General features: G+C 39.2%; 1 protein-coding gene across 2 annotated transcripts in view; it reads left to right on the top strand.

The window, feature by feature from the left end:
* Nucleotides 1-14,777, top strand: part of LOC149947671 (uncharacterized) — a 74,691-nt gene extending 59,914 nt beyond the window's left edge. Inside the window, exon 3 of one of the 2 annotated variants that reach the window (XM_090172037.1) lies at nucleotides 13,478-14,777. In XM_090172037.1, coding sequence (XP_090028163.1) covers nucleotides 13,478-13,693 — 216 coding nt within the window. In that variant the 3' untranslated portion in view covers nucleotides 13,694-14,777. Of the gene's footprint in view, nucleotides 1-12,305; nucleotides 12,574-13,477 lie in introns of those variants that run through there. The other variant, XM_090172038.1, reaches the window with a different exon arrangement.
* Nucleotides 14,778-27,539: the final 12,762 nt, after the last annotated feature.

Here is a 27,539-nt window from a genome sequence, read left to right on the forward strand (position 1 = left end):
AACTTCTGGGGGCTTGTGAAACCCAAGTTGCCGAGGATAAAATCAAAGAAGCAGCCCGTGCTCTTAATGACCAAAACATGCTAAGCCGCATAAACGGTATTGACTTTGTCGCCAAAGAAGTACGATATCATCATTCGTGTAGAAAAAAATACTTATCAACAGCGGAACGAATCAAAACTGAGCACAATACTAACAATAAAAAAAGCTCTCTCGAAGTAGTTTTCAAAAAAATTGTTGATTATGTCGAAAATGAAATTATTTTGGCCGAGAAAGCGGAACTTTTAATATCTGTTTACGCCAGTTACGAATGTTTTCTCTCCGATGAAGGCATTCCTAGTTCATCGACAAAACACAGCCCTCAGTACCTAGTGGACAAGTTACTCGTACACTATCTAAAAAGCAAGGAAATATCTTATATTCACACACACTCGAAAAAGGCGAAGGATTGAAATTAGCTTTCGAAATGGCAATTTCACAGAGGGCGCGCTTAAAGGAATCTGCCTTGCATCTCCGTTCGGTACTTTTGGACTTAAAGAGAATTTCTCAAAAACTTCCTTTTCCATTATCAACAACAGATCTAGAAAAGGGCGAAGGAATAGTTCCTGAAGATCTACTAATGTTTTATCGCGTTTTATACACTGAATCAAGCGACGCTTACCATCAAACTGAAGGCGTGGAAAGATACATTAGTTCAGCTTCAAGTGACGCCATTTTTGCAGTTACACGTGGAGTTTTAAAGCCTGCAAAGCATCTTTGCCTTGGCCTTAGTTTAAAGAGCATGACTGGTAGCAAGAAAATATTGAATATTTTGAACAGATTGGGTCATTCGATAAGCTACCACGTGGCAGAGGAACTAGAAACTGACCTGTCACTATCTATAACGGAACGAGGTCGTATCACACCAGATTCACTAGAATGTCAGTTGGATTTGGCAACAGGTCTTGCTTGGGACAATTACGATGAGAATACAGAGACACTGTCAGGACTAGGTACAATTCACGACACTTTTGGAATTTGCGTTCAAAACGTACCCGAAGAAACAACGTCTCGAGAAGTTACATCGCTGACTCCAAGGGTTTTAAAGCGGCGCTCGCTGAATGAAAGCAGTTATGTTGAACTTCCACCCTATCTCGTCAAACCGAAAATATCCACTTTCGATTTTCCAATCAAGCAATCAAATATTCAGGAAAATGTGTTTAAAATGAAGAAGAATGATATAATTTGGATGATGTTGACAAACGAATTTAATGATACACCAATGTGGGTAGGTTGGAACAGTCTTTTTACAATAGACCATTTGCCAATACAAAAAGTTGCTTACATGCCAAACCTCAGACTACCACCTACAAGGCTAGACGTAGTGGCAGAAACGATGCGTATTTCTCAACAGGTTGCGAAAGAATGTGGCGAGAAATTCATACCAGTCACGTATGACCTTGCAGTTGCGAAATTAGCAATGCAAATTCAACAGCAAGAAACGCCTTTGTATGACAACATTTTTGTATGCTTCGGGGCATTTCACACCGCTTTGGCATACTTTGCTGCATTGGGATACATTATTGACGGTTCCGGCGCAAATCACTTGTTGTCTGAAACACAGGTTTTAGCATCGGGTTCGCTAAATGGTTTCATAAGTGGAAAGTATTATAATCGATGCAAGAGAGTTCACGTACTTCTAGCCACAGCATTTTAAACTTTACACTTCAGAAGTTTCTTAGAAGAAAAAGGCGGCTTACCTGTAAACCTCAAAGTATTACTGTCTAGTGTTAAAGAAAATAGTTGTGCAAAACAACTTAAAAATTTAGAAGAATCAGATGATTTAACGTCCTTTATGTTAGACTACGAAACGTTTACAAACGAAACGTTATCCGGGAAACACGGAAAAACGGCTTTGTTTTGTAGAGCTTTATCTGATGTTCAGTAGGGCTACTAGAACCAGTGACCTTGACTTGTATATGTACTGTCTTGAGAAGATGTGTCCAATCTTTTTCGCAACAAGCAGAGTTAATTACGCGAGATGGATTACTCGTTATCATCTATGCTTGCTAAATATTGATGAAACTCATCCTGGTCTCAGAAAGGTGTTAAACCATGGAGGTCTCTCAGTCAAGCGATCCGAAAATGCATTTTCCCGTGTACCTGTTGACATGTCGTTAGAACAAACAGTTAATGCCGACGCTGCGTCTCGCTTAACCGGAATTACCGCCTTTGTTCAATCTTTCGGGGCAACTACACGATGGATGACCACAAGAACTGCCAGAAGTCAAATAGTTGGTCACCTTCTCAATATGACTGGAATAAAGAGTCACGAAACACCTAATCAAGAACTCAAGCCGTACAGAATTGCTCGTGATAATTCCGACCGTATAAAACTTATTGAAAGTATCCAGTCAAATTTGAATCCATTTTTGCGAGACTCTCAAGATGAACATCTTCGATGCCTTACCACTGGCAAAGCGCTACCTTTCAAAGTTACCGGGGAACTAACAAAAGTACGATAAATTGCTTTAACGTGGTATAATGACTTCAGGGGCAAATGTTTTAGCGATGGTAAAAATTTCAAAAAGGCTATTCCTCGTAAAAAAAATCTGTAATTTCACAGTTAACGAAATGAAGACCTCGATCCTTTCAAAGGACAAAAAGTTACTAGAACTAAAAGGAACAAGAGATTTGTTTGGCCGACTATTATATTTAGTGTCCAAAAAAGGTATTGATCTGTTGACGGTGTTTCACTACCCTTTGACACCAGTTCCTTTGTCACTTTCGCAAGTCGACGGCACCATGACTAAAACAGTAAAATCAACGCTGACGAAGTCATTGGAACTGAGAATTGAAACTTCAGCACCAATTAGAAAAGATGTTGTTATTGTTGATGCCATGTTTCTTATACAGTCTTTGACAAATATTCCAGACACTTTCGGTAACCTCGCTAAAATGGTACTAGGCTGCTTGACAAAACTGGCCAACGAAGTTCACTTCGTTTGTGACATGTACAAACACCCGTCCATTAAAGACCTGGAAAGACAAAATCGAGCACAAAACGAACTAAATTTAGTGGTATCTGGCCGTAATCAGAAGTGTCCCCGTGATTTTCACAAAAGCCTTCATTCTTCTATCTTCAAAGCTTCACTACTCTATTTCTTTGTTAAAGAATGGGAAAACGAATGCCACTACGAAACTTTCAAATATTTCAAACTTTACGTTGGCTTAAAAGAATCCTGTTACCTATTTTCCAACTGTAGTGGCGTGTTGAAAAGGGAAATAGTTGAAATTGTAAGCTCCTCACACGAAGAAGCCGACTCTCGAATTATCATTCATGTAGCACACATCTCAAAAGAACTTCCCAAACAGGCTATAATTATACGAACCGACGACACAGACGTGTTAATTATTATTTTGTTTCACGCGCACCGATTCAATGCTCATATTTGGATGGAACTAGGTCAATTGAGTAGAAACAACAGGCGCTATATTGATATTAAGGCCTTACATGAACAACTAGGCCCTGAAGTGTGTAAAGCCTTACCAGCTTTTCACGCCTTTACGGGGTCGGACTATACCTCCTCCTTTCTCCGTAAAGGAAAGACCCGGCCGTTTTCTTTACTTGAGAAATCGAAAACATATCTAAAGACATTTGGAATTTTGGGAGAATCGGAACAACTGACGGACGAGGTTTTCGCATCAATTCAATCGTTTGTATGTAGAATGTACGGAAAAGTGAACGTAACAACGATGGCCAAAGCTAGATACCACATGTTTATTGATAAGTACTCCAAAACAATTTGGAGAAATCTTTTCAAAACACTAAAGGAGCTGATCCAGGAGCTCTGCCGCCATCGTTACCATCTCTCACAGAGCATATTAAAAGAACCAACTATGTGGCACACTTATGGAAATCCGCGAACGAGTCGTATCCAGATTTATGGGACCCTCTAAAACATGGATATTGTTTGTCTGGTAACACCTATCAAATAAAATGGTTTGAAGGTGAACAATTGCCTGCATGTATTTCAAGTGAATTGGACGAAAGTTTCCTTTTGGAAGAAGGTAATTCCGATGTAGAAGAATGGGATACAGAAGATTCTGACAGCGAGTAAAAACGTCAAAATATATCGTTCCTAGTCAAAATACATTATACTTAGTCAAAATGTACCGTGCCTAGTCAAACTATTGTACATAGTAATTTTTAACTATTGTTTATTAAAAAACGTTTCTTATATAATTTATTTGTTCTAGCTATTCCTAACTATTTCTGTAAAATATGTATACTGATAAGCCCTTAGCAGGAAACTAAAACGTTTGGTCATTTACAACATATTTTATTTCGAGTTCAACGTTCGTAACGGCCATTTTGACTTTGAACGCCCTCTGGCGGCTAACTGCCCAGTCTGTGACTAGCACGACTATTTTATTCGAACTCAGCACTACTTTTTCACCTAGAAACCTCCTATTAATCTGTTGCAGTCAAAGTTTCCATGTGTTTCTGACATAGCGGTCATTTTGACCTTGAACGCCCTCTGGCGGCTAACTGCAAAGTCTGTGACTTGCAAGACTATTTTTTTCGAACTCAGCGTCAATTTTTCAACTAGAATCAACCCTCAAATCTTTTGCACTCAATTTTTTTTTAAATCGGTGGTAGCTCCCGGTCTAAACGCTCAATTATGTAACTTTCAAGTCCCCAGAAATGAATCTCCCCATATGAGACTTAAGTGAAGTCTTAAATGACTCTTATTTTTATCTAAAATTCTAACCCATAGTAAACTCTCAATTAAGTCTCTTTCAAGTCCCCAAATATGAGTCTTCAAATATGAGACTAAAGTGAAGTCTTAAATGACTCTTATTTTAATATAATATTGTAACTCATAATCAACTCTCAATTAAACTTCTTTCAAGTCTCCAGAAATGAGTCTTCCTATACTGAGACTAAAATGAGTTTCATTTAAATATATAATAATAAAACTCTTTTATTGAGACTAAAATAGATTTTATTTAGGACCCACAATTCTGGTCTCAGTTCTTAATGCTTACATAATACTTAAAAATCCTTGATCCTACATTGAGACTAATTGGCGACTAAAGTAAGACTCTCATTTTGGTAAGGGTGTCCGCATGAAGCGGCCTTGCATGCACTATTTGAAATCAGACCTGTAATAAAATGGCAGCTCTCACAAATAAGGATATAAAAGAGTGTATATATAGGTCTACATTACGCCCGAATAACAAATATAAAACCAAGTATTAATATTCAAATGCCAGTAAGATTACAATAGTTTTTCTTATCCGTAGTTGAATCGATTGGTCGTTATTGCCGATAATAATAAGCCTTTGGAAATGGGAAAGATACGGCCCATAACCATTCGTTCAATAAAACCATCCATTTGGGACACATATATCAAATAAAATTTTATCCAAAATTGTTTTTCGTCGACGATATTTATAAAATGGCTGCAGAGTTCCGAGATATTACGTAAAAGAAAATCCATTTTTTGTAGGCCTTGGCCCTTAAAAATAGACTTAAAAGAAATAGAAACCGCGAAAATTTCACAAAAATAATAAAGTATAGCGTCTATCTCCGCGAATATGATCCAACCACAACCGTTCTTATTGTTATTACGAGGACGGCTATTTGCGCGAAAAAACATTTCCGACACGTTTAGCTAAATAAGTTCAATTTTCTTCTTTCTAAGGGCTGCGCCCCCAACCCCCGCCCTTCGCCTTTCCCAAATCCAAGGGCAGCTGAAAAGAGGGGCCTAAAAAGTTTATAGATTCGCGTGCATTTAAAAAGAGTCGGAATATGAACCGTCTAGTCTAGACTAGGAATGGCTTTGGCCCTGGTTTTCGGTTTTCCACCAGCAACGGGTTCCCTCTACAAAAAAAATGGGGGGTTTTTCGGGAGGCGACACTAGGCGGGAAATTGGCCCGCTTTTTTTGGTGGCGATGCCTTTTTTATAGGCACCCAATGCGCGGGCCGCGATAAGAAAAGATTTATGGAAATTTCCTTCCCAGTTGTAGGCCGCAATTTTCCGCGGATGTAGACTTATATTTCCAGCCGATTCAGTTAGGACTTCTTGTCATTTTTTTCTTCTGCTGTCCTATAGCTAAACCTGACGAAAAATGTCCCTATAGAAACCGTTGGTCGCCACGGCAGGACAAAATTCAATATGAAAAATTTGTCCGAGGTTATCTCGGGGGTTTCTGCCCATGGCTACTAATTTTCTTCGCTTCGTTATTGGCTTTTCAACTTGCTTATCGAAATTTAAAGTAAAGAATATCGAAATCGCATAGATTTTCGTCTTTCGAAAATACTTACACTATACACTCGCGTAGTCTTTGTGACCAATAAATTGGGCACGTTGAAACGTGACCACTTGTTTAGTATTTAAAAGTAGATAAGGGGCCCAATACCCGGCCCGGTCAACTCAGGTTTTGCCACATATATTTTATATATGTAAATAAAGTGTTAATTATTAAAGTGATTATGTTTAGCTAAGTAATATTTAAGATTTGTAGCTCTGGCTCGATAGCATTGTATTCCCCATTGACGTCACTGGCTCGAATGGTTAGTTTTGCCCCGGAGGAAACCGTCCCGTAGAAGCCGGAAATTGATGCGCGTATTACAAAGTGCAATATTTTGGAACCTCTTGACCGCGATTGTGAAACGCCCGGAAACGAGACCGCTCCCCCTTGGCATGTAAGCCGGGGTCACGAGCGAAAGAGTAGTTAGTAAGAATCGGACTCGAAAGCCATCGGTCACGATCGGAAAGCGAAAACATTGTCGCAGCCGAAAACAGTTTCAAAAAGAGTTGCAGAGTAGCCGTCATGATGAGTTCGAAGCTTTGAACGTCCGATGACCGTAGTGCCCAGCCGAAATACCGGAGCGCCTTCGTCAAGCTCATCGCGGGAGCCGAGTCTCGTATCGCCAGCCACCACGCATTGAGGACCGCCACAGTGCACGTCCGCCAGTCAAGCTCCGCCGCCCTGGAGCCTCCGCTCTTCGTGAGTAACTTATGCTAACGCATTAACTTAACGCCGACGCTAAAGCCAATAGAGTTCAAAAATAGAGCATTCGTTGCTAAAATAGTGAACTAAGTGCTATAGAGCGTCGCGCAGTGTTTAATTGGTACCATTCGCAATAATCCCCTTTTAATCCATAAACGAGCCAGAGCGTAGTTAGAATTGTTTAATTATAATTAGTAATAGTATTAATTTTAGTGTGTAATCATTAGTTCATAATAACCGTATTCCTTTAATAAAAGTGTTCATTGATTTATCTGAATCCGTTGTAATCTTTAATAATATTTATGGCCTACAATTAACCGTCATAAATAGCTAATCAGAGTGTGTAATTCGTTAGGCCATTTTTAATATTTCTTTAATTATTTGGCTGACGGTATTGACTGAGTTGGCTGGGGTGGAATTATTGGACCCCAACCATAAAATCGTCACATCTTATGTTATTACCCTCCTAGATTTCAGGTGAGGATACAATCAATGTTTTTGCATCCCCCCCCCCCCCAAATAGGCGCTTAAATAAATCTTCCTCCAAGGAAATCACTAAGAAGTAGTATTTCCTAGAGCCAGGACCCGCGAGGTATTATTTATATAGTGCTTGTTGAAATAATGGAAACTTTTCACTTGTAAACAGAACGTCGTGTTTTTGCCAAGCCTTAATATGTAAAAAAAAAACTACCCGGTTAAAAGGGAATGCTTGTTGCTGCCGTAAAGGTGAAAAATTTCCGTTATTTTAACAAGCACTATATAAACAGTGACTTACAGGTCCTGGCTTTCGGAAATATTAATGCTTGGCGATTTCCTTGGAGGATGATTTATTGAATCGTCTATTGCCCTTCCAAAAATTTTAAAATCACGTTTTGGTCTATAATTTTTCAAAACCCTCAGAAATAATATTTTATTATATTATGCCATAAGTGAAAAAGAAACATCCACTTATGATTATACCATAAGTGGATAATAAACATAAGTATGACACTTTCTATTCATCCGATGCATTTTTTGAATGATAGTCTGTTTCACCAATGACAACGTAACCCATTACGTACCGCTAACTGCTCCTAGTATTTGGAGGAAGCCTTTTCGACGGACCCGCCAAGGCCTATTTAAAATTGAAATGCTTTCAAAAGTGTAAATAACGCTTACTTTTGGAAAATAATGATGAATTATTGAATCGGAAGATAAAAATAACTATTTTAAACACTGGCTCCATTTCAGAAGTTAGTTTTTTTCGAATTTCAAACCTAAACGCGTGTACCAACTATTTTGCCAACGGAAAGAGTAGAAAGGGACGAGTTTCCTGTTCGGAAACTTCCTATTTCGCAATAACTCCACGACAGACTATCATTAACCGAATTCGTTCTGTGCCATACTTATGTTTATTAACCACTTATGATTATACTAATAATATATTCATATAATTATATAAATTAATAAACTGATATAATAAAATACTGAATTAGACTGGCTATTTGCTAAACACTGCTCTATTGTCCTAAAAATCACTAGCAAATATACCATACAAATTGAGAAAAACGAACAAAAAACCGAAATCATAAGCGTTTTTGACTGAACAAAAAACCTTATTTTTATCGGAGCTCTGTGGACTGCACCAAATATTTTCCGTCCGCCGCCACTGGTCGAATGTAAGACGTAGCGCACTAAGAAGACGGGCCAAAATGAATTTAAGAAACTCCGATTAGTTCTCAAACTGAATATCTTGCAATTTGTGCAGGTTTTTCACGAAACTAATCTAGTTTCGAGTAAAATCACGTATTTAGATGATTTAAAATGATCGTGGAAGGCAAATCGAAACAAGGCTTAATATCAACTAGGAGCCGAGTCTATCTTTGCATGTAACCCGTGAACTTAAGACATTAAAAGTCGCTCGATGACTTAGGCCTAAGTTGGTGCCTTGGGTATTAGCCTAGCTGATTATTATTATTATTATGTCGAGAGCAAGATCTCCGTTGTAAACGACACGCCTGATTCTATGATAATCATCAGGGTCACCGTAGTCTTCCTTAGAAATTCCCAGTGTATGCGTATATAAATTCCTTCTTATACTATTTAATTTAACTTGTAATATTTTAAGTTCATTTTAATCAACTTTATGTCAGATGTGGCTGCTGGCCGCGATGTTTCTGTCCGTGTTGGGAATTGTTGATTGGGGTTATCTCGCGGTCGTGCTTTTTTGTTGTTACGAGCGTGTAGCATCCACTAAAGTCAAAATATAGGTGTCCCGGTGAAGCCATTCAATACTGGCTGGAAAAACAGAGCTCTATCGGTCTTTAAAGGATAAAGGACTGTAAATAACGGTCGTCAGTCAACTTTGAGGGACAGGCGGAAATTAGAAATAGAAAATTTTCTTATACGAGACGGAAGAGCGGGCCCGTTTGCTCGCGGAGAGGCCGTAAAACATCGGCTGGCCCACCTCGCAAAGTGACTCGTTGCTAAAACCCCTTCCATGTAGGCCATCCATCCAAGAAAAGAAAGACCGAAAAAGATACGTCTTTATAAGCTTTTAGCCGGTTGCGATCTAGACTCATTCATACCATGAGAAAATACACTCTCCAAAAAGAATCTGATATAGTACTCCATTTATGTTCGAGGCGGTAGTTTCGAATAGCAAGGTCGTCTACCCAAAGTTTGAGCTTAATCGAATTTTCAATATTGTCCGCGCTTTGATTTGATGGTTTGTTTCTTTTGATAGATTTGAGAATATCACATAAAACACAAACCGAACGCTTTTTGGTACTAGTACTCTTAGATATCCTATCATTTAATCTATCAATTTAATTAAGTACTACATCCCATTTGATAACAAAATTGGGCAGCTCAAAATTGGACTTTGATCAATAATTAAAATACAAAATGTGTTATATTTGATCCAATTACCGTGTATGAAATTCAACATTATACCGATTTGATGAGAATAATTTGATTCAAACAAAATTGGATTTAAACTGCACGTGTCTCGCTTTCAGTTGGATCCAAATTTGGACATTGGATCAAGTCAGTTCCTAAAGGATAAGTGACACACTGAGTAGTAGACTAGATATCCTTAGTTGGTGGTAGAGTGAAATGGGGCCAAGGTCACTCTTGTACTTTTTCCCCACCGTACTGAATGTTTTCCGCCGTTTATTTGGGTCTTCTCTTCCAATGAGGTTAATGTTAATATTTTTTATACGTTAATATTGGCACGCGTGGCTCGAAGACCTTTCCACCACTGCACAAGCTAGTTGTTTTCGTCTTAGACCTGTAGTGGTACGTCTGGGACTTAGCTCAGTGGATTATTATTACTAGTAAACGAGAAAACATCAATTTCCCACGGGAACATTCGTCTTTCGCTTTATTATTTAATACATTATTTTGAGATATATCAACTCGGAATAAATACCAAAGAATCGTATGGATGGGCCAAAGAAGAATGATGTAAGATTTTATCTTTTCTACAAATTGATAGTTCGTATCTTAAGCAAGTTCTTGGTATTAGTGTTTCAAAATTATCCAATTTTGTTAAAGCAAGTTGAAAGCCAAAAAAAAACAACAGAGGTGGTACAAGCCCTTGGCTTTGAACGGTAACGTGTACGCTACCACGATACTTGATGTAGAAAAAAGAACGTAAGATTCTTTCGCTCAACGCGAGTTTTAATCTCTTTAGCCTTTCTGAAAGTTTCGGCGTGACTTTGTAGGTGTGTTCTCGAAGTGCCAAATTGAAATACTCGGCTGAAAATTTGGTATAGGGCGGATATTTTGATGGCTATAAACAAAAATGAAATTCTTCGAGCGATATCCGGTTCAGGGAGAACGAAAAGAACTAATAATTCCGCTTCTTTCGGAGACAAAAGTCAAAGGGCGGCCGTGGGTAGTATATCTTCTTGTTATTCCTAAGACTCCCGTAAAAAGCGAAAGAAAAACTCCGTAAAACAAAGAAGATAAGTCGATTGGATTTCGAAAGGCCCACTTCGAACGCGACGACACTCTTTCTCGCTGGTAAAAGGATTCGCGATTCTAAACTTTCACTCCGGGTGCTCGAGTTCTCCACCGCGAGATAGACACTCCGGCACGCGTAGGGAACTCCCTACATCTACGAAATAGGTTCGAGACTATTTGATTTTAGATAGCTGTCTCTGGTATTCCGAATTTCTCCCCTCTCTCTCCGCTCTTCTAAGTCTTAAAGGGAAACTCGCGGGTTTAACCGCGCTAAGTTACGGCAAAAGAAAACCGTCCGGATCCCGAGGGTCGCTATAAATCTTTAGGACTCGGCGTGGACAAGTTCAGACCTGTTTGAGAGAGAGAAAGAATAAAAAACGAAATTAAAGTTACGGCGGAAAGAGAGCCGAAGAGATTCCCTTTACGATCCATAACACTACCAACAGATGGCGTTTAAAAGGCTGAAGGTCCTAATGACATCAAGCTCTTTCTTTTATCAGGGTAGGGTGCTTTGGAAAAAAGAAAGGGGGTCCCTCTAAGCCATTAACCATCAATATACCGTAGGGCAATTTCGTATATATATAGTAATGTACTGGCGATCAACAGGGAAGGCGAAAAGTATATTTAATGGAAGCCATTTCTTTTGAAACATCTACCGTTAGTTTAAGCAATTCAATTTTACGAAATTGATGGCTTCAAGTGGGGTTCTCGTTGAATAGACTAAAATGCTACTCATTCCCGCGGAACAAGATTTGGAAAATATCGAACCATAGGTTAAGCCTATCGCAAATAACTTTACCAATTTTATTTAAAAAAATATTTCATAACTTATAATAAACTCGATGTAATTTTGGTAAAAATATCGAATTTCCAATCTAAAATTCTTGTAGCGTATAAAGGAAGTGTCATTACGTATGAAACGTTTACTAATTGGCATTGTAATTATTAGCCTATAAATCACTGAAAAATAAAAACCCTGGATTCAATTAGATCGTCACCATGTAATTTTGTTTAATCGATATTCGTTAATTATCTGGTCCTCGAAATTTGTTTATTCCTTTCGTATTCTCCCGCATTTTCGATTTGCAACAATGTTCCCTCTTAACGAGAAAAGTTTTCGGGTTGGTTCGCGGAGGTGTTGATCCCCGTATCACGAGAGAGAGAGAGAGCGAAGCGGAACTTTCTAAACGACAAACTCCGTTTAATCCCTAAATCTAAAAGAGAGCGCTCGAGGATTTGCTCCGCAAAGTTCATTCCTTTTAAAAGGAAATAATTCTTTTCGCTCGTTTCGAAAAGTAATAAATTATTTCTGATGGGGTCCGAATATTTTTCAATTAAATTTTATTTTCCTTTTACAGAGATTCTCAAAACGAATTAACGAACGAATTGGAAGCTGACACTCTCGAAGTCGTCTCCTTTTTCTTAATTATTTTTACCGAGCGCTTTACCGCGGCGGATCAAAAAAGGAAATTTAATCCTTTTATGCTTAAAATTTGAGCTAAAGACTGATTAATGAAACTTCTCTTTTACCTGTACTCGAAATTCGACCACGCGAAAAGCGAAACTCTTTTCTCGCTGATGGAAGGCGGAAATGTCTCTTTGGCGACTGTCTTGGTCGTTTTCTTTCTAGTAGCGTTTGTCCGGAAAAGCAAAATAAAAGGCTACATTCATGAAAAGAAACAACTCTTATTTTAGCTTTTACAATTAATCGAGCGACCCGACTTTTTTCACGTCAAAAATACTTTTAGATTTACGGTCAATTATGTTTAAAAAGCCATTGAATATGAACTTTGTATATGTTATCCCTTAAGAAAAAGGTATACCAAATTTGATTCCAAAAATATAGCCGCAACTGTGCAGATTAAAATGGGACTCTGTCCAAAAATTACTATACTTAATGTTTTATATTTGATCCAATTACAATGTATGAAATTTAACTTTATTCCGATTTAATAAAAATTATTTGATCCAATGACAATGCATGAAGTTTAACTTTATTCCGATTTAATAAAAATTATTTGATCCAATGACAATGCATGAAGTTTAACTTTATTCCGATTTAATGAAAATTATTTGATCCAATGACAATGCATGAAGTTTAACTTTATTCCGATTTAATCAAAGTTATTTGATCCACTTACAATATATAAAATTCCACTTTATTCCGATTAAACACAAATATTTTGATACTAAATGGGACTCAAACGGGATGTTACTAGATTCCAGATTGATCCAAATTTGGATATTTAATCGAGTCATTTTCAATGAAAGGAAGCCGGATCCTGCCAACTGAATTGAATTTCCTCGCGCGAAACCGATCCCAAGCTGCTTTGCGTTAGCGGCCGTATTAATCCAAGGTTACTCTAACGTACTCGTCTCAGATCTGTCAAATTTGTAAGCGCGAGTCTTTGACAAATAAGCTTCGGGCGCTGCTATCCGTCGATATCCGCGTCCTGTTAATTAGATCAAGTATATATATAGACGCCTTTGTAGCAATGACGTGATCGATTTCTCTCTCTCTCTTCAACAGGTTGTCATCGTCTTCTACGCCGCCATCATATTATTACTGATTGGAACAAATCTGAAACGATTCCGCGGAATCCCCGGACGAACGGCGGTGTCGCCGCCCAAGGAGAGCATCATTTTCGTCGAATCAAACGGGTCCTCCTCGATCGTCAGCACGTCGCCCAAGGAAGCCGAAGAATTCTTAAACCCACTCAGAAGAAATGACGTGGCGACGGTTTGAGACCCGGAACGCGTCCGTGTACTCGAAGAACCGATAAGTCTAGATTTCGTTTTATTTTTCATCAAGAAAAATGCGTGATTGTTTTTTTAATCACGCTTCAAATGTCACTTTAGCGCTATCACCGCAATCACTTAAAAAGTAAGGAAGACGCGAAAAATAAAAGAATCAGTGAGCCAGAAAAAATCTTGAGTAGTTGTGCCGTGGAAAGTTTTTTCTTAAGCGTTTTAACGTTGTCTGCTTTGAATACTCACTCGGAGAACAAAAAGACTATTTTTTATGAAAATGAAACTCTGAACAGGCCGTTCAAGCTGGACTTGGTCATATTTTTTGTTCGATTTTGTGGTAAATATGTACATAAACTAGAAATGGGATCTCATGGTGCAGCCTAATATTCCCGAAGAAACCGAAAACACACGCGTTCCATTTGTAGCCGAGGTATTATCTAATGGTTTTTTATAGACTCGTGTTTAAGAAACTTTAATGGAACTCAATGTTTTGTTTATACACTATCAATGTTTTATCTTAATATGACTGATTTTTGTTTGACTGGTTTAAATAGGGCTTGTAACATTAATATTAATTAATAGAAATTGTTGAAAAGTTGCAGAGGGAATCTTAAATATAAATTGCCGACATCTTCGACAAATAAACTACTGGATCCGAATCATAAGCAAAATCCTCACTCTTCAAATTTCATCGGCCGCCAGCGCTCCTACCGAGAAAATCGCGATACTTTTCCACTCAAATACAAAGCTCGAGCGTAAAAACGTTAGATGACGAGCTAAAGATATTCGGCCGAACGTTACTGCCGTATTTAATAGTTGAGTGGAAATCTTTCGTATATAGAACGCCGTGGCGATACTCTAAAAGAACCACGAGCGATATCTAGATTCTGGTCCCGTAGTTTATTCGTCAAATAATACGTGTAGTAGCTCGAAAGATGACTGTAGTGAATTTCTAAGTTTACACGATAATAGGTAAACTCGTTTAAAAAATAAATTAATACCTTGAGCTCTAAAAATCATTTTAAAATGTTATTTTGATCGTTATTTTTTTCTGAACCGTAAATTTGCTAAAATTTCAGTTTACTAGGGTATATGTTATATAAAGTATTATAAATGAATATCAGTACGTTCAAACACGGTAAAATTGTTTAAAGATGTACTAACGCTTTTAAGCGCAATGCCAATATTTTCAGATAGATAAAATTCTGAGTTAAAAACTGTATACCTTTCATATTCTATTTACTCGTATACGGTATATCGTTAGATAAGAATTTCCGAAGCAAAGATTGAAACGAAAAATCCTTTAATGTTCGGCAAACGTTGGTTTTTTCGTTTTATACATACAGTCCTTTACATTCGTTTCAATCGCGTCTGAGAGAGAAAAAGGTCTTTCTGAGTTTGCGGAAAGAATTATATTGATTCTTAACAGAGGAAGAAAGAGTGAGAAGAGAGAGGAACGACAGAAAAAAATTAAGCGCTTTCAAATGCGAAAGTTCTATTTGTCCTCCTCTTTAATTGGGCAAACAGAACATCGGCAAACACGCGCCACAGCGAAGACTATTTTTAGGATTCCGAATCCGAGCGCGAAAATTCTTACATTTCCCTGGGTCCTCTTTCCAAGAGATACATAACATTATTTCTACTTCATACGAAAAATATTGCCGTAAGAAAGATCGGCGCGCGTAAAAAATAACAAAGATATTAACTTCGCGGGGAAAATCTTAAATAAAATAAATAGTAAGTATGAAAATTTCTACTCCGACTACGTTGAAGATGGCGCAAAACAACATTAGGGGGCGTTCTCGCTTCCGTTTAATAACGGCGCGCGACGCACGCTCGTTGGCACGTTCCAGTTGACGCGTGACCCCGAGCGAGAAAGCCCAATAGCGCCACCTTCAGCGTTGAAAATGGAATCACGGAAATATTGTTCCGAGTCGCTTCTCATTTCTGACAACATCTCTGACACTATAATATCAATTACGGCCATTGCTAAATGTGTTGGTCCAGGCTCGCGCCGCTGGCTTATGCGTGGTTAATTTATTTTGCTATTTTTGAGATTGTCAAAAATGGGTGGGTTTAATATATCCCAGTCAAATCTTTCACGATATGAAATTTATATTGCCAATAGAGTTGTACAGTATGGTACAATACCGTAAACCATTTAGGTTATAATAGTATTTTAATAAAACTGTTATTAACTGTTTATTACTGACTGTAATGATGACGACATTTGGAAATCGATTGCTAGAAATTGCTCCTGGCAAGAACGCCTAAATGTAAAACTGAGAACTGATAATGCTAGCTTTGACCTCTTATTTATGGTCAAAGATATTTTCTATTTAAAAACGAAATGTTTTGAGCCCCGTCTCAAAAAGGCCCGTTGATGTTTAAAGTAGAAATGGCAAAGATATCGATACGCGGGGATCTTGAAATATTCAGTCTCTCTATGTTGCATGAATGCATTCTTGGTACAGGATATTAACTTAAAATTTAAGAGAAGCGTGCGTTGGTATTTGTGATCGGTTACACTCAATATTGTTACGAAGAAATTAATGAAACCCCGTGTGTCATTTGTCACTCTTATAAAGTGGGAGTCATTCGCAGGCAATGACATTTGAAGATAAATTATAAATCTAATCCTTAACTTATTAAAATGGCTGGCTATAAATTCGTTTAAAATTAATATTTAAGATTTGAACGCTGTTAAATGTAACATATTTTTCAAGTGCCACCAATTTAATTTTGTTCCAAAAATAATATTTCGGGTAACGATGAAAACAATTCTCGAAATTTTGTTTCTGTAAAATATCTCAAGCCGCCATCTTTGTTATTTAAAGATAACAAAAAAAATAGTTTCCGTGTACTTCGAAATTCGAATGATTTTCACTATAATTATAAATACCCATATCATTATCTAATTTTTAATGAACATATCTGTTAATATTTTAAATATTATCAATTTTAGTATATTGTAGCTGTTCAATTATCTTTGTGTACTATTTTTATAATAAAACATTGTTGAAATTCACAACTGGATAATAACTACAATGATGTCCCTCTAAAAATTGGTAAAACTCTTAAGACGTTAATTGACGAGAGAAGTAAACAAAATTTCCAACAGCAAAAAATATAAAATTTTGTCCATTTTTGGTTTTCAAAAAAACCTTATCCAGAGTCTCCCTTCCACGAACGGATCCCAGGAGTCTCACACGCCTCGCCACCTGCAACGTCCCACATACCTAGTGCTTCAAATTTTGATCTTTTGAGGTATATCTGATATCCGACACAGATATCTGGTTCTACAAATTGTAAACAGTTAGGTTTAATTTCGATTAATTTCCAGATATTACATCTGATTTGATCCGGTAACTTTTAATTATCCGCTAGCGATAACTGATAGCTTTTTTAAGTTTATATCTGTGGCATTAAAAAGATATCTGAACAGATAACTCCAGTTTTATAGAAATAAAAATTATACTTATAATCGTTATAATACCGGACACTTGGGTCGCGTTCTAGCCAAGCCTTTAAGAATAGAACGATTCAAAATAAAACCATTACCAGGTTAAACGTACATTTTTATTGAATCAATAATACAATTTATGTCAACCAGGGTCCACCAGTCTTTAAGACACATGGCCGCGCATATAGTGTCTGTCTTCAAAGAGCAACGTTTTGTTGAATCCCGCGCCATTCTGGCTACAGTCTTGTACTCCGTTTCATGAACCTTCAAGAAGATAATCAATCAGGTTATTAAGTAAACAAATACCAAAGTAGACGAGCTTTTCATTTACATTTTACCATTGAAGTATATTAGTGTGAGGTGGAACAACGTCGGTTTTTAAATATGGAAGCAATTCAGCTACTTTATTAGTTTTTCTTTGTCTTTTAGGGTAGAAGGCTAACAACTCGTCTTCTAAAGAGTTCGGTGTAGTTTCGAAACTAGGCAACTGTTCTTCATAGTGAGCCGTGTAAACAGACATGACATTATTCTTTATATTTGTAGCGAGTTCCCCGGTTACCCCAACCAAAACTGACTGGCCACCAGCTCAGTGGAGACTGCTAGACAAAAGTCTAATTAATGTAATCAAATTGGTGTTCTAATTGTAGGTCAATTAACGAGAAGGATCTCTAATGAACAAAAGGTTAGGAATATTTAATTGAACACTAATAGAAAGTAATTATACAAAATGACTATTGTTGTCTCATTGGTATAAGCCCACCGAATGTCTGCTAATTCACTGTTAAATGGGATTATGATTATACAGAAAATACTACTCCTATGGTTACGTAACCCCAAAAGAATCAGTGCACTGCCACTATGTGGAAAATGTAAAACAACAATAATAATATTTTGGTACTAAACTCGGATGACTAACTTAATGAATCTTAATCGTTCGCCACAATACTAAATAACTTAGGTATACGAAATACCGATCGCCCACTGCACCTAACTAACGCCACCTAGTGGAACGAATCCTTGGCTCGTGCAAGTGGGGAATTAATAGTCACAGTACTTATCTCATTGAAGTGATGGCGACGCTCATTGTCTCCTTTGTCAATTAGCAGCAACGGTGATCTTACGGCATGGCGATACGCTGGCCTTGGATATTTCTTACGTCGTGATATTCGAGGACTTGAATTCGTTAAGGCACGGAACGCGCTGCAGTCGCTAACTCACATGTTACGGCCAAACTAATATATTCCGGTTAGCATATACCGCGTGGAAATATCACCGCACCATACTGACGATTAGTTAGACAGAACTTAGCTCCACCGAGTTACGAGCAATTCTCTTTTATACAATTCCCATGGTTTCCTCGAAACCTCCACACCTGACCACGCCGGATATTAGTTCGCGCGCCCAGATTCTACGTCATGGGTTTCTTTTAAATACGGTCCACATTCCATTAGTATTCCATGACCGAGAGTTTGGAAAGTTTTGGGGAAAATACATAGCTATGACAACTATTTACAAGGCTACAACAATAGAACCAACTTTAGAGATCCTTCCAGAAATATTTACAAAGGGGATTATAATGGGTAGGCCCAAACTGATTTCACCAGGCTGGCGCCATTCAATCTACACTGGAGAAAAACAAGTTGGCCTAGTCCCATATGATTTTGAAAAAAAAGGCTAATTATAATTGAGTGCACTCGATGTTTCGTCACATATTCTTGCACGTGTTCTTTGGCAAATTCGATTTTCAGAGTAGGATTTAAAACTAAATTAACAATGGAAAAACCACCTTAAGTTACCATGGTGACGAAATAGACTATTATAATCTTACCCATAAACACCCAGTAAACAGTGCTTTGAGAGAGCTTGAATAATTTTTCCAATTTGTCCCTCGCACTTGAGCAAACTACTTTAATGCTACCCGTTGAGTTGCCGATTTGTCGGTCCAACTTCTCCATTATCCACACGTATATTGGCATAACCAAAGATATTGTGCAGTATTATTTTGATTGCGAGATACGGTTTGTTGCGGTGTCAAAGTCCTGAACGAACATCGTAAGTGAGGTCATTGCAAGTTACTTTTGAAAAAAATCGTTACTTTTAAAATAGCCATTAATGATTCTAAGCGCATCCAGTCACCATCGTCCAGATGGTACTATTGGAGATCTTTGTCGCTACTTTTAAACGCTGTCAAGGACTATATATGTAACGGTGACAATTCATTAGTTTGGGCGTATTCTATATTCTTAAAGGGAGTATCACCAGCAGGGAAAATATTTTTCTAAAAAATACGCTGCAGCCACTTTGGCGCTGATTCACACGTAAATCTTCTACGCTCGTCTCGCTTGGAAGATGTGGTTTTACCTCCAAATTCCGAAAATCTTATACACCCTTTAAGAACTAATTAAGACTAAAGTCAATATCACAGAAGCTCAGGGCAAGTTTAGGAACAATATTCTTCAGACCTTCGAACGTGTCTTTCAAGATTCACATAGGTATTGGCCTAATGGCCCTGAGCCGTTACGTAGATAGCACATAAATACTTGCCTGCTTATGCAAATGGCCTTTACGTATTATTGCGTAAGTTGAACCCCACCTGGTCTTTACCTCTAATATTAACTCGTTATCCGGAAGCCCGTATGCCAAGTTAAATTCCGAAAGTTTATCGCGCTTTTGCGTTGACAACCTTATTATCACCACTATACGTCTTAACTATGAGTGTAAAGTTATAATTGTAAGACCGGGAAATTACCCTTCCAGAGCAACTCATACGTACCTTGACGATTGAAGCACTTATTGACGTTTCATATTGGCGTCAGTCGTAGTGTCTGAAAGTAGGTCGACAAAGTCATCTTCCCCGTGTTTCGCTTCGGATTGTAAAGTTCTTAAAGGGGAACGGTCGAGCTCTAACCAGTTAGATAGCCCTATAGCCCATTAAAAACTAAAATTTATGGCGAAAACCGCGTAAAAATTATTAAGTGGTTAATTTTTAATAAAATAAAGAAATTTCGGGAAATCGAAAAGCGTGCGTCCGCCGCGACACCTGGTAAGAAGTCGGTGAGACAGAAAAACCACGTAAAAGCGCGCGCTGCTGAAGACGCAAAAAAAAAATTGCACGCGCGGCGCGTTCCAGTTATAAAAGACCTAAGCCTAAATTGCGCGATTTTAAAAGTTAGGATAGTTCGCAAATCGCTCATACGGGGTTAGGGGCGCTGGCGGCAGCCCCTAAGATGGCGGCGAAAATTCAAACCCAAACACCTGGCGTTATTTTTCGTTTCAACTTTTTGGGCCAAAAGCTATTTTTTCAAGACAAAAAAGGTCTTGTTAATCTTTTGATACGGAAATAAGGCCATATTTGGAAAAGCTTGGCCGTTCCCCTTTAACAGTTCTTAAACTGCGATATTGAATACATGGGCCAAGCATCCACCGCGGGTGTTAGATGAAAATTGAAAACCTGTTTAACGCTTTCTAGTTCTTTAGTGAAAAGTATCATTATTTGAAGCATTATCCATGGTGACACCGAGAACCTATTTAAGAAGAACACAATGTTTAGTAATTATATTTACGACTGCATATGACCATATCCACCTTTGTAATCTCTATTTCCTTTAAGAGCCTCACGAAACTGTCACAAATATTTTTTCCCATATGGCTAACAGGGAAATGCAAAAATCTTACCAGCAAGTCGTGGACCTCCCAAAGACTATCAATCCAATGACCTGTTACGACAATAAATGGTAGCAGCAGTCATGAGTGAAAGACGCCCTAGTCAAAGTTACTGGCTATTGGAAGTAATTGTTCGAGGTATCGTGGCAAATCTATATTGCGACCATATTTTAGAAATAATTCGATATAGCCATGGATAGCACAGATAACCGATCTGATATATTTTTAAATACTATTCATCTCAGTTAGATACTGATCCGACTTTCAATCTGAAAGGAAAATCTGATCTGCACAGATAATGACGTCAAAATCCGAATCCAATATCTGAAGTGACGCAAAAAAATCGGATAAGTTTAGTTTGTCAATCAGATATCCGATTTCGGTTTAAAGCACTACACAGACCAGCGTTCAATTTATATTCATTGTGAAAAGTTTGCCAGTGCGAAGCTTGTTTAAGCTTGAAACTGACAGTAAAATGTAATTGGATACACCTTGCAAAACAATTCTCTCAAATAAGATCGGGTTTTCCAAAAAGATGGCCGGGAGAAAACTCGTACCATATTTTTGCGAGCAAATGAGTGATGAAATTGGTTCAATAAATCTCTAAACTAATAGCGCGTATAAAGAATTTCATTATCTTAGGAGCCAACTATACGAAAATGTAGATTCTGATCAGACAGCGAATCTTTCCTCTTTTGCAAAATCGAGCCACGGCTAATGCAACATAAAATCGCCGTCTAAAAAAAAGAAATGCTCAGGAAAATGTTTAAGTTCCCTTCAGGGAAATGCCACTCTTTCGGATTTTTTTTAAAGATGGCCAAAATTTATCTTCCTGGGCGGCAGCGAGTAGGCTCGTTGAGCAAGCGGCTCGTGGCAAACGAACCGGATAATCATCGTGAAAACGCTAAATATTTTATGAAGGATCCAGGGAGACTGATAGCCGAGTTCGGCGGTAGAAACAAAATTCGGAAAAGACGCGAAATAATAGGCGGCATCGTTAGGCGGCCGGCGGAAGATCTGGAAAAGTGGAATGAAAACCCTTCCGGCTCGCGTGCGCCGTTGCGAACACGGCAACGAAAATGAATGGGACTCGTTCATTTTTGATCGACTACAACGTCGAGGAAATTCCTTAAACATCTAGGTCTTCGGTCTCCGCAAATTGTTTCGACGTTTAAGCGCCACATTGGGGCAAGCTGGTGCTGGATACGTACCGAGGTTAAGCTTGATGGAAACGAAGCCTCGGGTCTTTAAAGTGAAGCTATTGGGGTTTTCATATATCCTTTGGTTTTTATAATAAATTTCTGGCAAATCCCTTTGGAAAAAAACAGTAATGACTGCCTCAATCAATATGAAAATATCGCGGTCTTAAGGATAATCGTTGTACAAAGGTAATTTCTCTTGGGCGAACTGCTTTGCGTATTTTTGAGGAATACCTACTAGATTGGAAGTTATAAATTCCAAATTACATCACTACAAATGTAAAGAAAATTGATTTATTTAGTATATGGTAAGAATCGGTTATCAGAATGCTTCATATTTTAACAGTACATTTTATTAGAAGCATTCCCGATCACATTTGTTTTACGGTATATTTTAAACTGATAATGAAGTCCCTTGTGGTATTGCGTATCGCAATACTTTCAATAAGTTTTTAATCAATATTCCCAATTTGTACATTTCGATCTTGAAAAGGAAAATCTTCTTAAAAATCTTGATTTTTCTCTCGCGCTTTCAAATCCCGTTGTATCAAATCCGCGTGGCTTTATTTAGTAAGTAGCCCGTTTCTTCGGAACCTCCAAAATGTCAGCATATTTGAATGATAACCTAACTCCGCGAAACTTTTGGGGTTTTCCAGTCCACACGACCTAGATCGAAACAGCGAGTGGATTGAGAAGCGAAAAGTCTCCGTTTGTCGAATTTAGTCTAGATTTCGAACCGCTAGAATCAAAAAGATTTCGCTAGCACTCGCAATTTCTCGAGACTTTTTCAACCAATAGAACTAAGAGCCGGTTGCCGAACGAAGTGAAGAGAGACGAGTGGAAAAATGGCCCCGGTCCATCGTCCACGCCCCCGAAACCCCCGCGGGGGAACGGCCTAAAGTGGTTCCGATAAACTCTTATAAAATATACAATGTCGACGACCCTTCGCTATAGCTGGCAAGAAACTATTCAAATTTTATGTACGGTTAGCACATACAAAGTGGCGCTTGTCTTCTCAAGTTTCTACCGTTTCTGGAGCGCGAGATATGAATTTTGCAGATGACGTCGGAAGGACGAGAAAAATATCCGAATGCTGGAGATGAGACCCGTCATATTTTTTGACTACACTTACTTCGCTAAAGTCTAGCGCTCCTGTATTATACTCTACTATATGTCTATTACCATGGGTCTATAATATTGTGCCATAAGTTTGTCACTTCGTGGAATATTTTACTGAGAGCTAGTAACAGAGTGACGTCATCACAAGAAGTAAATCTCCCCCTAGCGAGGCGCTGTCAAAGGCTACGTGTGACGCGGGAGCGAGCGGACGCAAAACGGCGACGAAGCCCGTAATATACAGTCTGTCTTGTGAATAGCTCTCAATAAAACTTTTGAATGTGAAGAATAGGAAGTGTCACACTTATGTTAAATATAATACACTTATGCTGTTACCCATACTGTTTTGAAATTCCAAGACTCGAAAGTTTCTGTAAGAAAGTGATTGATTTATAGTGGAATGTCTCGAGACGGAGACAAACTACGTTGTGGACTTTATTCTAGAAGGGTAAATAAAAAAATAAAATTGAATCCCCTGCAGCGATGAAAAATATACTCTCTATACCTGTCTGAGTATGTATTTTGAAATATACACATTTATATTTGAAACGCGACCATCCAACTATTTTTATTCAAACCAAAAATGAACTGGCGTAATCAATTTGTACCACTACAATCCGAAAAGCACTTTAAAGCTACAATTTCCCCAGAAACTATCCTGCATTAAACATTTATTTTTGGCTTGGGTAAGATCGGAGCTTTTTAAATTTTTAAAATTAGGCTGTTGGTTCCTTAGTAAATGCGTCCATCAATCATATTATCTACCAATCATACGGGGAATGTCATAGCTGCTTCGTATGACCCATCATACAGGGAACGTCATAGCTGTTTCGTATGACCCATCATACAGGGATCGTCATAGCTGTTTCGTATGACCCATCATACAAGGAACGTCATAGCTGTTTCGTATGACCCATCATTCAGGGAATGTCATAGCTGCTTCGTATGACCCATCATACAGGGAATGCCATAGCTGCTTCGTATGACCCATCATACAGGGAATGTCATAGCTGCTTCGTATGACCCATCATACAGGGAATGTCATAGCTGCTTCGTATGACCCATCATACAGGGAATGTCATAGCTGCTTCGTATGACCCATCATACAGGGAACGTCATAGCTGTTTCGTATGACCCATCATACAGGGAATGTCATAGCTGCTTCGTATGACCCATCATACAGGGAATGCCATAGCTGCTTCGTATGACCCATCATACAGGGAATGTCATAGCTGCTTCGTATGACCCATCATACAGGGAATGCCATAGCTGCTTCGTATGACCCATCATACAGGGAATGTCATAGCTGCTTCGTATGACCCATCATACAGGGAACGTCATAGCTGCTTCGTATGACCCATCATACAGGGAACGTCATAGCTGCTTCGTATGACCCATCATACAGGGAACGTCATAGCTGTTTCGTATGACCCATCATACAGGGATCGTCATAGCTGTTTCGTATGACCCATCATACAAGGAACGTCGTAGCTGCTTCGTATGACCCATCATACGGGGAATGTCATAGCTGCTTCGTATGACCCATCATACAGGGAACGTCATAGCTGCTTCGTATGACCCATCATACGGGGAATGTCATAGCTGCTTCGTATGACCCATCATACAGGGAACGTCATAGCTGTTTCGTATGACCCATCATACAGGGAACGTCATAGCTGCTTCGTATGACCCATCATACGGGGAATGTCATAGCTGCTTCGTATGACCCATCATACAGGGAACGTCATAGCTGCTTCGTATGACCCATCATACAGGGATCGTCATAGCTGTTTCGTATGACCCATCATACAAGGAACGTCATAGCTGCTTCGTATGACCCATCATACGGGTAATGTCATAGCTGCTTCGTATGACCCATCATACAGGGAACGTCATAGCTGCTTCCTGTGACCCATCATACGGGGAATGTCATAGCTACTTCGTATGACCCATCATACAGGGAATGTCATAGCTGTTTCGTATGACCCATCATACAGGGATCGTCATAGCTGCTTCGTATGACCCATCATACGGGGAACGTCATAGATGTTTCCTGTGACCCATCATACGGGGAACGTCATAGCTGCTTCGTATGACCCATCATACGGGGAATGTCATAGCTACTTCGTATGACCCATCATACGGGGAATGTCATAGCTGCTTCGTATGACCCATCATACAGGGAACGTCATAGCTGCTTCGTATGACCCATCATACAGGGATCGTCATAGCTGTTTCGTATGACCCATCATACAAGGAACGTCATAGCTGCTTCGTATGACCCATCATACGGGTAATGTCATAGCTGCTTCGTATGACCCATCATACAGGGAACGTCATAGCTGCTTCCTGTGACCCATCATACGGGGAATGTCATAGCTACTTCGTATGACCCATCATACAGGGAATGTCATAGCTGTTTCGTATGACCCATCATACAGGGATCGTCATAGCTGCTTCGTATGACCCATCATACGGGGAACGTCATAGATGTTTCCTGTGACCCATCATACGGGGAACGTCATAGCTGCTTCGTATGACCCATCATACGGGGAATGTCATAGCTACTTCGTATGACCCATCATACGGGGAACGTCATAGCTGCTTCATGTGACCCATCATACAGGGAATGTCATAGCTGCTTCGTATGATCCATCATACAGGGAACGTCATAGCTGCTTCGTATGACCCATCATACGGGGAACGTCATAGATGTTTCCTGTGACCCATCATACGGGGAACGTCATAGCTGCTTCGTATGACCCATCATACAAGGAATGGCATAGCTGCTTCGTATGACCCATCATACAGGGAACGTCATAGCTGTTTCGTATGACCCATCATACAGGGAATGTCATAGCTGTTTCGTATGACCCATCATACAGGGAATATCATAGCTGCTTCATGTGACCCATCATACAGGGAATGTCATAGCTGCTTCGTATGATCCATCATACAGGGAACGTCATAGCTGCTTCGTATGACCCATCATACGGGGAACGTCATAGATGTTTCCTGTGACCCATCATACGGGGAACGTCATAGCTGCTTCGTATGACCCATCATACAAGGAATGGCATAGCTGCTTCGTATGACCCATCATACAGGGAACGTCATAGCTGTTTCGTATGACCCATCATACAGGGAATGTCATAGCTGTTTCGTATGACCCATCATACAGGGAATATCATAGCTGCTTCGTATGACCCATCATAAAGGGAACGTCATAGCTGCTTCGTATGACCCATCATACGGGGAATGTCATAGCTACTTCGTATGACCCATCATACGGGGAACGTCATAGCTGCTTCATGTGACCCATCATACAGGGAATGTCATAGCTGCTTCGTATGATCCATCATACAGGGAACGTCATAGCTGCTTCGTATGACCCATCATACGGGGAACGTCATAGATGTTTCCTGTGACCCATCATACGGGGAACGTCATAGCTGCTTCGTATGACCCATCATACAAGGAATGGCATAGCTGCTTCGTATGACCCATCATACAGGGAACGTCATAGCTGTTTCGTATGACCCATCATACAGGGAATGTCATAGCTGTTTCGTATGACCCATCATACAGGGAATATCATAGCTGCTTCATGTGACCCATCATACAGGGAATGTCATAGCTGCTTCGTATGATCCATCATACAGGGAACGTCATAGCTGCTTCGTATGACCCATCATACGGGGAACGTCATAGATGTTTCCTGTGACCCATCATACGGGGAACGTCATAGCTGCTTCGTATGACCCATCATACAAGGAATGGCATAGCTGCTTCGTATGACCCATCATACAGGGAACGTCATAGCTGTTTCGTATGACCCATCATACAGGGAATGTCATAGCTGTTTCGTATGACCCATCATACAGGGAATATCATAGCTGCTTCGTATGACCCATCATAAAGGGAACGTCATAGCTGCTTCGTATGACCCATCATACAGGGAACGTCATAGCTGTTTCGTATGACCCATCATACAGGGAACGTCATAGCTGTTTCGTATGCTTCTACAAATCCCATATAGCTACAGCGAAGCTATAGCTAAGTGCAGTGTGAACTGGCCTCTCGGAAGCAACGATCCAAATGAGAAGCGAACGAAAAATTGCCACTCGAATCGGGAAATGTATAGTTAAGGCCAGTATGGATATATTGATTGTACGAAAGCGAGAGAAACCTGTTAGGTTCGCGAGGCAAAAAAATAAATCCTGGTTCTCGGGGAAGTGGATTTCAAACTAAAACGCGTCCTTCTAAAGATAGGACAAGGCTGAGTGATTGTCTAATTAAAATCTGGAATTGTTGAAGTGAATATTGGACCGTCCACGAACGGGTCAACAAAAAAGGTTCGGGCAAAATTGTCGGGGCAGACGTAATCGAGCGAGATTTGT

This window comes from Leiobunum rupestre, chromosome 4 (assembly GCF_980474605.1).
Source record: "Leiobunum rupestre chromosome 4, qqLeiRupe1.1.hap1, whole genome shotgun sequence".
Classification (NCBI taxonomy): Eukaryota; Metazoa; Arthropoda; class Arachnida; order Opiliones; family Sclerosomatidae; genus Leiobunum; species Leiobunum rupestre.